The sequence below is a fragment of the Pelodiscus sinensis genome, chromosome 30 (assembly GCF_049634645.1).
Source record: "Pelodiscus sinensis isolate JC-2024 chromosome 30, ASM4963464v1, whole genome shotgun sequence".
NCBI lineage: Eukaryota > Metazoa > Chordata > Testudines > Trionychidae > Pelodiscus > Pelodiscus sinensis.
In genome coordinates this window covers 1489693-1502666 of record NC_134740.1, presented here as the reverse complement: position 1 = coordinate 1502666, position 12974 = coordinate 1489693, and the positions used below count along the sequence as shown (strand labels likewise).

Below are 12974 nucleotides of genomic sequence, written 5' to 3'. Positions count from 1 at the left end.
CCCTGTCTCCCCCCTGTAGCGCCCCCTGCTGGGTCCCCGTCCCCTCCCTGTCTCCCCCCTGTAGCGCCCCCTGCTGGGTTCCCGTCCCCTCCCTGTCTCCTCCCTGTAGCGCCCCCTGCTGGGTCCCCGCTCCCTTCCTGCAGAGCAGCACCCCCTGTTGGGTCCCTGCCCCCTCTCTGTCTCCTCCCGGCAGTGCCCCCTGCTGGGTCCACACCCCCTCCCTGTCTCCTCCCAGCAGAGCCTCCTGTCGGGCAACCGGGCCCTCCCTGCAGCGCAGCACCCCCTGCTGGGTCCTCACTCCCTTCCTGCAGCGCAGCGCCCCCTGCTGCGTCCCCACCCCCTCCCTGTCTCCTCCCAGCAGCACCTCCTGTCGGGCAACCGGGCCCTCCCTGCAGCGTCCCCTCCCTGCAGTGCAGCACCCCCTGCTGGGTCCTCTGCCCCATCCCTCCCAGCCTAGCACCCCCCTGCTATGCCTCTGCCAACCCCCCCTGTGGCCCAGTGCCCACAGCCAGGGAGAGCACCCTTATTGAACCACCCCCCGGCCCCCTGCAGCGCCAGGCCTCCTAGCACCTCCCCCCCCACCCAGGGCCAGGCTGTGAGCCAGCATCCCGCTGCAAGCCCTGACCTACTTCTCCCTACGTGCTGCTGCGGTGGAGGTGAGCCCCGCCGGGCCCACGCCTTCGTGCAGGCTGAGAAAAGTGGGGCAGGGGGGGGGGGGAAGGCTTTGAGAGCTGCCCTGCGCCTGGCGATGCATCCAAAGCAGAAAGGACCCCAGGAGGCCTGGCTCCTGGTTCTAACCACTAGGCCCCACTCCCCAAGTCTGGAGAGAACCCGGGGTCCTGGCTCACGGCCACCGTCCTCCAGCTGTAACCACTAGGCCCCACTCCCCAAGTCTGGAGAGAACCCGGGGTCCTGGCTCACGGCCACCGTCCCCCAGCTGTAACCACTAGGCCCCGCTCCCCAAGTCTGGAGAGAACCCGGGGTCCTGGCTCACGGCCACCGTCCCCCAGCTGTAACCACTAGGCGCCACTCCCCAAGTCTGGAGAGAACCCGGGGTCCTGGCTCATGGCCACCGTCCTCCAGATGTAACCACTAGGCCCCACTTCCCAAGTCTGGAGAGAACCTGGGGTCCTGGCTCACGGCCACCGTCCTCCAGCTGTAACCACTAGGCCCCACTCCCCAAGTCTGGAGAGAACCCGGGGTCCTGGCTCACGGCCACCGTCCTCCAGCTGTAACCACTAGGCCCCACTCCCCAAATCTGGAGAGAACCCGGGGTCCTGGCTCACGGCCACCGTCCTCCAGCTGTAACCACTAGGCCCCACTCCCCAAATCTGGAGAGAACCTGGGGTCCTGGCTCATGGCCACCGTCCTCCAGCTGTAACCACTAGGCCCCACTCCCCAAGTCTGGAGAGAACCCGGGGTCCTGGCTCACGGCCACCATCCTCCAGCTGTAACCACTAGGCCCCACTCCCCAAATCTGGAGAGAACCCGGGGTCCTGGCTCAGGGCCACCGTCCTCCAGCTGTAACCACTAGGCCCCACTCCCCAAGTCTGGAGAGAACCCGGGGTCCTGGCTCAGGGCCACCGTCCTCCAGCTGTAACCACTAGGCCCCACTCCCCAAGTCTGGAGAGAACCCGGGGTCCTGGCTCACGGCCACCGTCCTCCAGCTGTAACCACTAGGCCCCACTCCCCAAGTCTGGAGAGAACCCGGGGTTCTGGCTCACGGCCACCGTCCTCCAGCTGTAACCACTAGGCCCCACTCCCCAAGTCTGGAGAGAACCCGGGGTCCTGGCTCACGGCCACCGTCCTCCAGATGTAACCACTAGGCCCCACTTCCCAAGTCTGGAGAGAACCCGGGGTCCTGGCTCACGGCCACCGTCCTCCAGCTGTAACCACTAGGCCCCACTCCTCAAGTCTGGAGAGAACCCGGGGTCCTGGCTCACGGCCACCGTCCTCCAGCTGTAACCACTAGACCCCACTCCCCAAGTCTGGAGAGAACCCGGGGTCCTGGCTCACGGCCACCGTCCTCCAGCTGTAACCACTAGGCCCCACTCCCCAAGTCTGGAGAGAACCTGGGGTCCTGGCTCATGGCCACCGTCCTCCAGCTGTAACCACTAGGCCCCACTCCCCAAGTCTGGAGAGAACCCGGGGTCCTGGCTCACGGCCACCGTCCTCCAGCTGTAACCACTAGGCCCCACTCCCCAAGTCTGGAGAGAACCTGGGGTCCTGGCTCATGGCCACCGTCCTCCAGCTGTAACCACTAGGCCCCACTCTCCGAGCCAGGATGGAAAGCAGGTGTCTTGGCTCCCAACCCCCCCTCCTCTAACCACTAGCCTCCACTCCCCAAGTCTGCAGAGAACCCAGGAGTCCCGGCCCCTGGTCTCCCTGCTCTGACCACTAAACTCCACTCCCCTCCTAGAACTGGGAGTCCTGGCTCCCAGTTCCCCCCTGCACTAGGCCCCTGCTCCCCTCACTCTGACCCACAGCCCCTGGCCCCGGCCCTGCCCCCCATCCATGCTAGTGCCCCTCACTCCTGACCCCTCACTCCTGACCCACAGCCTCTGCCCAGGAGTTCTGCCCCTCCCCCTGACTCTAACCACTAGACCCCACTCCCCGAGCCAGGAGGGAACCTGGGAATCCTGGCTTGCTCCCCTTACCATGACTTCCCCGAGCCGAGCCGCCTAGACCCCAGCCCGGTTGTGTGCCCAGACTCACAAGAGGAGCCCAGCCCTGGCTTATTTCTGAATTAAAGAGACAAGGGATGGGAGGGGAAACTGAGGCACATTGAAGGGAAGCTCCTTCCTCAGGTGCCGCAGCTGATCCGGGGATGGAAATTAGGAGTCCTGGCTCCCAGGCCCCTCCCCCCCTTCCTGCTCTAACTACTAGCCCTCACTCCCCTCTCAGTGCTGGGAAGAGAACCCAGGAATCCTGCCCCCCTCTTCCCTGCTCTAACCACTAGCCCCCACTTCCACCACAGTGCTGGGACCAGAACCCAGGAGTCCTGGCTCCAAGCCCACCTCCCTGCCCCCCCCCCAACCCTTAGGACCCTAGCCCAGTGTCTACTTAGCCCTGCCCGTATAGTCTGTCTATTGCATGGCTGGGCCGGCCTGTCTCCTGGGCTGCCCGTGGGCTGCTGGGAGAAGGACACGACTGGCATCGCGATGCCCACATTTCTCCCCCAGGGGGCAGCAGTGGGCCCCCCCTTGAGTACAGAATGGGAGTCGGGCAGACAGCCGTGCCCCTTTAAAGGCCCCTTAAAGGGGATATGACCCTGAGGCTCAGAGTCTGGCAGTGAGAGGTGCTGCTCTTAAAGAGGAAACGGTCACGAAGACCAGAAGCTGGCAGGGAGAAACGTTGGGCACCAAGCAACTTTCCTTTAAGAGCAAATTCAAGGGGAGGTGTCCACAAAGACCAATATCCAGGGGTGAGCCACATTCCGCACCAAGAAACGCCCCTTTAATAGCAAATTAAAGGGGAGGTGTCCACGAAGAACAGTCTCCAGTGGTAAGAAACATTCAGCAACGAGAAATGCCCCTTTAAGAGCAAATTAAAGGGGAAGTGTCCACAAAGACCAATATCCAGGGGTGACACACATTCGGCAGCAAGAAATGCCCCTTTAAGAGCAAATTCAAGGGGAGGTGTCCACAAAGACCAATATCCAGGGGTGAGCCACATTCCGCACCAAGAAACGCCCCTTTAATAGCAAATTAAAGGGGAGGCATCCACGAAGAACAGTCTCCAGCGGTAAGAAACGTTCAGCAGCGAGAAATGCCCCTTTAAGAGCAAATTAAAGGGGAAGTGTCCACAAAGACCAATATCCAGGGGTGAGCCACATTCCGCACCAAGAAACGCCCCTTTAATAGCAAATTAAAGGGGAGGCGTCCACGAAGAACAGTCTCCGGCGGTAAGAAATGTTCAGCAACGAGAAATGCCCCTTTAAGAGCAAATTAAAGGGGAGGTGCCCACGAAGACCAATATCCAGGGAGGAGACATATTCGGCAGCGAGAAATGCCCCTTTAAGAGCAAATTAAAGGGGAAGTGTGCACAAAGACCAATATCTAGTGGTGAGACACATTCGGCAGCGAGAAATGCCCCTTTAAGAGCAAATTAAAGGGGAGGTGTCCATGAAGACCAATATCCAGGGGTGAGACAGGTTTGGCAACGAGAAATGCCCCTTTAAGAGCAAATTAAAGGGGAAGTGTGCACAAAGACCAATATCTAGTGGTGAGACACATTCGGCAGCGAGAAATGCCCCTTTAAGAGCAAATTAAAGGGGAGGTGTCCACGAAGACCAATATCCAGGGGTGAGACAGGTTTGGCAGCGAGAAATGCCCCTTTAAGAGCAAATTAAAGGGGAGGTGTCCACGAAGACCAATATCCAGGGGTGAGACATGTTCAACAGCGAGAAACGCCCCTTTAAGAGCAAATTAAAGGGCAGGTCTTGGCGAGGCTCCAAGTCTGGCAGGGAGGAACTCGGCTCTTAAAGGGAAAGCATCCATGGGAAGCCAACTGGGGCAGAGACGCTCCACCCTCAAACGGGAGCAAGCAGGAGGGAGCCAAGCAGGGCTAAGAGGATGCGCCTTGGTGGGGACCCCGTTCCGGGGGTGCCGACTGCCCCCCGGCTCCATCCGGCCAGGCCCCCTCGCCCCTTGTCTCCGGCCGGCCCCTCCCCACCGCCTCCCCCACCACCGCGTTCTTGTCCAGGTCCCTCTGCGAGAGCGACTTCCTGGGCACCTCCCCGGAGGCCCCCTCGAAGAACTGGGCGATGAACGTGGCGCCCGAGCTCTTGATGAGGTCCCCGGCGGCGAAGACGTAGAGGACGGGGTTGATGCTGCTGCTGAGGAAGGCCAAGGCGGTGGCGCCAGCCCGGCCGGCCTTCCAGGCCCGGCTCAGGCGCTCCGCCGCCCGCCCCGAGGCCACGTTGGAGGCCACCTGCAGCACGTTGACCACGTGGTAGGGCACCCAGAGGGCGGCAAAGCAGATCACCAGGGCGGCGATGAGCTTCCCCGTCCGGGCTCCCCGGCGGCGCCAGCGCCGTCCCCGCAGCCGCACCAGGATGGCGGAGTAGCAGCCCACGATGACGGCGAAGGGCACCACGAAGGCCACCACGGTCTCCATGGTGAAGTGGAAGATGGCCAGGCCCGGCGTGGCATGGCAGGGCTCGCAGATGAGCCGCCGGCCGGAGGGGTCCTTGAGCAACTGGCGGTACACGAAGGCTGGCACAGCCAGCAGCGCGGCCACCACCCAGAGGGCCGCCAAGAGCTTCACCACCAGGCGCTTCTTGCGGATGGCTTGGGAGAGGTAGGGCCGGCTGACGGCCAGGCACCGGTCCACGCTCATGAGCGTGATGACGAAGATGCTGGCGTACATGTTGACGCAACACAGGTAGTAGACCCCCTTGCAGACGGCCACGCCGAAGAGCCACGTCTTGAAGGTGAGGAAGAGGATGAAGAAGGGCGTGAGGAGCAGGACCACCCCGTCGGCCACCGCCAAGTTGAGGACCAGCAGGCAGGTGACCGAGCGGTGGCTGGCCTTCATCTTCCACAGGATGCTCCACACCACAAAGAGGTTGCCCGGCAGCCCGATCAGCGCCGCCAGGAGGAGGAAAACGATGCCGGTCATGCTGGAGATGGGGGACGAGAGCAGCGTGATGTTGCCGGAGGTCTCCAGGCAGCGATTCATGGTGGCATCGGGCGCGGGGCTGGGATGGGTTAGCCTGGGAGGGGAGAAAACAAGGGTTCAAGGGCTCTAGATAGATAGAGGGGGGGTGTGGGGATAGATAGATAGATAGATAGATAGATAGATAGATAGATAGATAGATAGATAGATAGATAGATAGATAGATAGAGGGGGGGTGTGGAGATAGATAGATAGATAGATAGATAGATAGATAGATAGATAGATAGATAGATAGATAGATAGAGGGGGTGTGTGGAGATAGATAGATAGATAGATAGATAGATAGATAGATAGATAGATAGATAGATAGATAGATAGATAGATAGAGGGGGTGTGTGGGGATAGATAGATAGATAGATAGATAGATAGATAGATAGATAGATAGATAGAGGGGGTGTGTGGGGATAGATAGATAGATAGATAGATAGATAGATAGATAGATAGATAGATAGATAGATAGATAGATAGAAGGCGTGTGGGGCAGAGATAGATAGAAGGCGTGTGGGGCAGAGGTAGATAGAAGGCGTGTGGGGCAGAGGTAGATAAGGTGCGTGGGGATGGATGCGGAGGGGGAGGCAGGTTTCTATGGGGCTAGACGGACGGAGAGATACACGAATACGGGACGTTCATATGGGGAAAGAAATTAGAATAAGAAAGAAAGAAAACTGCAGCTCTGTGGATACGGCTCACTGCTGCCCCCCAGCCCTGCCGGTGCCCCTCACTCCCACCCCACAGCCCCTGCCCCCCAGCCCTGCCGGTGCCCCTGGCTCCCACCCCATAGCCCCTGCCCCCCAGCCCTGCCACTGCCCCTGGCTCCCACCCCACAGCCCCTGCCCCCCAGCCCTGCCACTGCCCCTGGATCCCACCCCATAGCCCCTGCCCCCCAGCCCTGCCACTGCCCCTGGCTCCCACCCCACAGCCCCTGCCCCACAGCCCCTGCCCTCCTAGCCCTGCCACTGCCCCTGGCTCCCACCCCATAGCTCCTGCCCCCCAGCCCTGCCACTGCCCCTGGATCCCACCCCATAGCCCCTGCCCCCCAGCCCTGCCACTGCCCCTGGCTCCCACCCCACAGCCCCTGCCCTCCTAGCCCTGCCACTGCCCCTGGCTCCCACCGCACAGCCCCTGCCCTCCTAGCCCTGCCACTGCCCCTGGCTCCCACCCCATAGCTCCTGCCCCCCAGCCCTGCCACTGCCCCTGGATCCCACCCCATAGCCCCTGCCCCCCAGCCCTGCCACTGCCCCTGGCTCCCACCCCACAGCCCCTGCCCCACAGCCCCTGCCCTCCTAGCCCTGCCACTGCCCCTGGCTCCCACCCCACAGCCCCTGCCCCCCAGCCCTGCCACTGCCCCTGGCTCCCACCCCATAGCTCCTGCCCCCCAGCCCTGCCACTGCCCCTGGATCCCACCCCATAGCCCCTGCCCCCCAGCCCTGCCACTGCCCCTGGCTCCCACCCCACAGCCCCTGCCCCCCAGCCCTGCCACTGCCCCTGGCTCCCACCCCACAGCCCCTGCCCTCCTAGCCCTGCCAGTGCCCCTGGCTCCCACCCCACAGCCGCTGCACCCCAGCCCTGCCGGTGCCCCTCGCTCCCACCCTGCAGCCCCTGCCGCTACAGTCCCTGTCCCCCCAACCCTGCCGGTGCCCCTCTCTCCGGCCCCACATACCCCCTGGCAGGCGTCTCCTGTCCTCTCCTAGCTGGGTCCCTCCGTGGCCAGGTGGGGCTGGCGGGAAGCTGGGCACGTCTGGACTGGAGCCCTGAGTAATGGGGCCCCGGAGCAGGGGCTGGGCCGGGGGGGGGGGGGGTCCCCAGCTCGCTCCTGTGGGCTCCCAGGGAGGGAGGGGTCGGGGATGCACCCCTCTGGCGTCCCCGCCCCCGCCCGCCCGCCCGCCCGCCCGGGAAGGATGACGGGGCAGGATGGGTGCTGGGGGCTGATAACGCCCGGATCCCCCAGGGGGAGAAAACGGGATGGTTGTGAGGCTCCGCCCCTCACGCCACAGCCCCTGCCCCACAGCCCCTGCCCCACAGCCCTGCCCCACAGCCCTGCCTGTGCCCTCAGTCTAGACCCCCAGCCCTGCCCCCCAGCCCTGCCCGTGCCCTCACTCCAGACCCCCAGCCCTGCCCCCCAGCCCTGCCCGTGCCCTCACTCCAGACCCCCAGCCCTGCCCCCCAGCCCTGCCCATGCCCTCACTCCAGACCCCCAGCCCTGCCCCCCAGCCCTGCCCGTGCCCTCACTCCAGACCCCCAGCCCTGCCCCCCAGCCCTGCCCGTGCCCTCACTCCAGACCCCCAGCCCTGCCCGTGCCCTCACTCCAGACCCCCAGCACTGCCCGTGCCCTCACTCCAGACCCCCAGCCCTGCCCCCCAGCCCTGCCCGTGCCCTCACTCTAGACCCCCAGCCCTGCCCGTGCCCTCACTCCAGACCCCCAGCCCTGCCCCCCAGCCCTGCCCGTGCCCTCACTCTAGACCCCCAGCCCTGCCCCCCGGCCCTGCCCATGCCCTCACTCCAGACCCCCAGCCCTAACCCCATCCCTGCCCATGCCCTCACTCTAGACCCCCAGCCCTGCCCCCCAGCCCTGCCCGTGCCCTCAGTCTAGACCCCCAGCCCTGCCCCCCCAGCCCTGCCTGTGCCCCTCACTCCTGACCCTCAGCTCCTGCCTCCCAGCTCTGGACCCCCCCCACTCCTCCCGACCTACAGCCCTGAGCCCCCCAGCCCTGCTGGTGCCCCTCACTCCTGACCCTCAGCCCCTGCCCCCCAGGTCAGGGCCTCCCCAGTCCTGCCAGTGCCCCTCACTCCTGACCCCCAGCCCCTGCCGTCCAGCGCTGCTGGTGCCCCTCACCCTCACCCCACAGCTCCTGCCCCTCGGCCCTGGGACCCCTTCCCCATTTGAAAGGTGCCGGTTTCTCCAGCCCCTGCCCCCCATCTCTCTGACTGCTCCTGCTCTCAGCAGCCCCTGGGCCGGACTCCCCTACCTCCCCGGGGGGGGCGTGCGGCTCCGTCCAGCTCCCGCCGGGTTTCCCGAGACGGACGCAGACGGGACCTCTGGGCTGCAGCTGCTGAGGCCTGCAGGGCCCCGCGATGTGCCCAGGCAGGACTCTGCACCCAGCCCGGCCACCCACGCCCACCCCAGTCCTCTGCCGGGGCGGGGCAGGCCGGGGAATGGCTGCGCCCCGGCCAGGCGTGCTAGGACCCGTGATGGGGAAGCCCTGAATTCCTGCCCGTCACATCTCACCCGGAGCAGCCACTTCCTGCCCCCGTGGAGGGGAACCAGGAGTCCAGGCTCCCAGCCCCCTGCTGCTCTACCCACTAGCCCCCACTGCCCTCCGGGAACTGGGGAGAGAACCCAGGAGTCCTGGCTCCCAGCCCCCTGCTGCTCTACCCACTTGCCCCCACTGCTCTCCGGGAACTGGGGAGAGAACCCAGGAGTCCTGGCTCCCAGCCCCCTGCTGCTCTACCCACTAGCCCCCACTGCCCTCCGGGAACTGGGGAGAGAACCCAGGAGTCCTGGCTCCCAGCTCCCCCTGCTGCTCTACCCACTAGCCCCCACTGCCCTCCGGGAACTGGGGAGAGAACCCAGGAGTCCTGGCTCCCAGCCGCCTGCTGCTCTACCCACTAGCCCCCACTGCCCTCTGGGAACTGGGGAGAGAACCCAGGAGTCCTGGCTCCCAGCCCCCTGCTGCTCTACCCACTAGCCCCCACTGCCCTCTGGGAACTGGGGAGAGAACCCAGGAGTCCTGGCTCCCAGCCCCCTGCTGCTCTACCCACTAGCCCCCACTGCTCTCCGGGAACTGGGGAGAGAACCCAGGAGTCCTGGCTCCCAGCCCCCTGCTGCTCTACCCACTAGCCCCCACTGCCCTCCGGGAACTGGGGAGAGAACCCAGGAGTCCTGGCTCCCAGCCCCCTGCTGCTCTACCCACTAGCCCCCACTGCTCTCCGGGAACTGGGGAGAGAACCCAGGAGTCCTGGCTCCCAGCTCCCCCTGCTGCTCTACCCACTAGCCCCCACTGCCCTCCGGGAACTGGGGAGAGAACCCAGGAGTCCTGGCTCCCAGCCCCCTGCTGCTCTACCCACTAGCCCCCACTGCTCTCCGGGAACTGGGGAGAGAACCCAGGAGTCCTGGCTCCCAGCCCCCTGCTGCTCTACCCACTAGCCCCCACTGCCCTCCGGGAACTGGGGAGAGAACCCAGGAGTCCCGGCTCCCAGCTCCCCCTGCTGCTCTACCCACTAGCCCCCACTGCCCTCCGGGAACTGGGGAGAGAACCCAGGAGTCCCGGCTCCCAGCTCCCCCTGCTGCTCTACCCACTAGCCCCCACTGCCCTCCGGGAACTGGGGAGAGAACCCAGGAGCCCTGGCTCCCAGCCGCCTGCTGCTCTACCCACTAGCCCCCACTACCCTCCAGGAACTGGGGAGAGAACCCAGGAGTCCTGGCTCCCAGCCGCCTGCTGCTCTACCCACTAGCCCCCACTGCCCTCCGGGAACTGGGGAGAGACCCCAGGAGTCCTGGCTCCCAGCTCCCCCTGCTGCTCTACCCACTAGCCCCCACTGCCCTCCGGGAACTGGGGAGAGACCCCAGGAGTCCTGGCTCCCAGCCCCCTGCTGCTCTACCCACTAGCCCCCACTGCCCTCCGGGAACTGGGGAGAGAACCCAGGAGTCCTGGCTCCCAGCCCCCTGCTGCTCTACCCACTAGCCCCCACTACCCTCCGGGAACTGGGGAGAGAACCTAGGAGTCCCGGCTCCCAGCCCCCCTGGCGCTTGCGAACACCCAGCAGAGCAGACCAGTCCCTGGCTGCCGGGTGCCCCGCGGTTGGGGGGTCGGTGTGTGTCCAAGGCCGGGCCGCAGGGCAGGAAGAAGAGGAGGCTGATGAGGCTGGACAAAGAGCCGCCCACGGCCAGCCCCAGGGTCCGAGGGTTGGGAGCGTGGGGGCGCGTGAGGGAAGGACACGGCTGGGGGCCTGCTACCCCCTCCTGGGCCGTGTGCGTGTGTCTCTGTGTGCGTGCGTGTGCGTGTGCGTGTCTGTGTGTGTGTGTGTGTGTGCGTGTCTGTGTATGTCTGTGTGTGCGTGTGTGTGTGTGTCTGTGTGTGTGCGTGTGTGTGTGTGCGTGTCTGTGTGTGTGTGTGTGTGTGCGTGTGTGTGTGTGTCTGTGTGTGTGCGTGTGTGCGTGTCTGTGTGTGTGCGTGTGTGTGTGTGTGCGTGTGTGTGCGTGTGTGCATGTGCGTGTCTGTGTGGGTGGGTGGGTGGGTGCTTCCCACTGCTGGAAGGGAGGAGCTGTGTGTGTCTGTGTGTGTGCGTGTCTGTGTGTGTGTGTCTGTGTGTGCGCGCGTGTGTGTGTGTCTGTGTGTCTGTGTGGGTGGGTGGGTGCTTCCCACTGCTGGAAGGGAGGAGCTGTGTGTGTCTGTGTGTGTGCGTGTCTGTGTGTGTGTGTCTGTGTGTGCGCGCGCGTGTGTGTGTGTGTGTGTGTGTGTGTGCGTGTGTGTGTGTGTGTCTGTGTGTGTGCGTGTGTGTGTCTGTGTGTGTCTGTGTGTTGCTTCCCACTGCTGGAAGGGAGGAGCTGTGTGTGTCTGTGTGTGGTGCGAGCGATGGAGGGACACGACTGGCTTCCTGCTGCCCCCTGCTGTTTTAACAGCCACATCACGAGGAGTACAAGGCCCCTTGGCAGCGTGTGTCTCGCCGCCCTGTATCCCTGCCGGGTCCCATCCGGGTTTCCTTTTCCCCAGACTAATAACCCTCCCGCCCAGCCCCCTTTCACAGCGAGAGGAGGATGCTCCCTCTAATGCCCCCCCCCCCGTCCCCGTCACAATGATTGACACGGGAGAGCCCACACTTGGGATTTTATTACAACCGGTCGGATTTAAGGGATTTCGAGTGCAAACAGGCCAAGCAAGAGAAACGACAAATCTGAACCACCCCAAAACACGGCGCCAATTCCAACCCTTCCCAGCAACTTCTTACAAACTCCCCCCACACCGGTCCTTACTCCAGCTACGCCTGCAAGCCTGGGACGATGGTTCGGGTCATTCTCTTGGGTGGGCCAAAGACCCAAAACTTCGTATCTTAAAGAGCCTCCCCTTTAGGGTGGGAATTCTCGGTTTCTACATTCCTCCCTTCCGTGGACAATTCCCAGCTGGGCGAAGTCGTCCCGTGTCTTCGTACGACTAACCCCTGCCTTGACTCAAAGGAGGAAGGAGGCTGTTTACAGGTGATCAGCTAGACCTTGAGGAAAACACCCTGGGTGTCTTCCATGTAAACCCATAATCCATTGCATCCCCAGATCGCCAACTTCGCACCCAAGAGTGAGCCATGCTCCAAGACACAGACCTGTCCGAGAAGAGGGGTAAATCGGGCAGCTTTATTCATAGAATCACACAACCATAGAGCTGGAAGAAACTTCAGGAGTCATCAAGTCCAGCCTCCTGGCCTAGGTAGGACCAATCCCACCTAAATCAACCCAGCCAGGGCTTGGTCAAGCCGACACTGTATTGCCCAACACAACGTCTGCGTGGCCACAATGTGGCACCAGTTACACCCGTTGATCTATTTTAATATGTTAATTCACACACCGATCGCTCCTTTCCTGATTAGTAATCTTAGCGCCGACACCATGAATATTAATAAGCAGGCGATGAACACAATTAGACCCACCCCTCCTGGCTGTTTACAAAATGCCCAAATAAATCAACACCTTTCTACACGGCAAACTTTCCAAATCAAGCGTTCACTGGGGCTGTGTCTATACGGCATTTGGGGGGGGGGGTTGCGGAAGAGGTTTGCATACCTTGCGCTCTCATTTGCATATCTTCTGCCAATCCTTTTTGTGGACATAGTTTGTTCATTAAAAAACCCCCGTGTAAATGGGGCCATTTGTCGGGAAAAAAAAAACCCATTTGCGCACGATCCTCTTAACCTCGATTTTTCTCTGTAGGTGACAGGTGCTTTGCAGCAGGGGCTGCTCTCTAGGGCTGCCCTGAGAAGCCTTGTGTTTGCCAGAGGGGAAACTGAGTCACGGCAGGGCAAGAGCCCTGCCCAGGCAGGGAGAGAGGGATGGGTTAGGGTTAGGTCTGAGGGAGACAGGACAGGTAAGAAGAGTCTGCCAAGAAGACTTCTGCCCACAAGGGGTGCCCGGCATGGGGACACCATGACCACAAAGCTACAATCCAGTGGCCTGTGTGAGTGAGGGATGGTGTTTCGGGATGGGTGGTAGATTGTCACCAGCCAGTCCGGCTGGAAGGACAGAACAAGTCGGGATCCGCAGGGGTCCAGTTCTGTTCCAGATCGTCAACAATTTTGATATCAGCATAGAG

The 12974-nt window shown here is 63.0% G+C and overlaps 1 protein-coding gene across 2 annotated transcripts; it reads right to left on the bottom strand.

The window, feature by feature from the left end:
- Positions 1-2516: 2516 nt before the first annotated feature.
- On the bottom strand, positions 2517-8766 carry LTB4R2 (leukotriene B4 receptor 2). Of its 2 annotated transcripts, none has more exons than XM_075912029.1 (2): positions 8646-8766; positions 2517-5716 (listed from the first exon to the last, which is right to left on the bottom strand). In XM_075912029.1, the coding sequence occupies exon 2, from the start codon at positions 5680-5682 to the stop codon at positions 4567-4569; it is 1116 nt and encodes a 371-aa protein (XP_075768144.1). In that variant the 5' UTR covers positions 5683-5716; positions 8646-8766; the 3' UTR covers positions 2517-4566. The 2 variants fall into 2 exon arrangements, with proteins under 2 accessions (XP_075768144.1, XP_075768145.1); XM_075912030.1 differs by lacking the exon at positions 8646-8766 and adding an exon at positions 7340-7662.
- Positions 8767-12974: the final 4208 nt, after the last annotated feature.

Coding starts and splice junctions, on each gene's coding strand:
- LTB4R2 (XM_075912029.1), bottom strand. CDS start 5,682: ATGAATCGCTGCCTGGAGACCTCCGGCAACATCACGCTGCTCTCGTCC.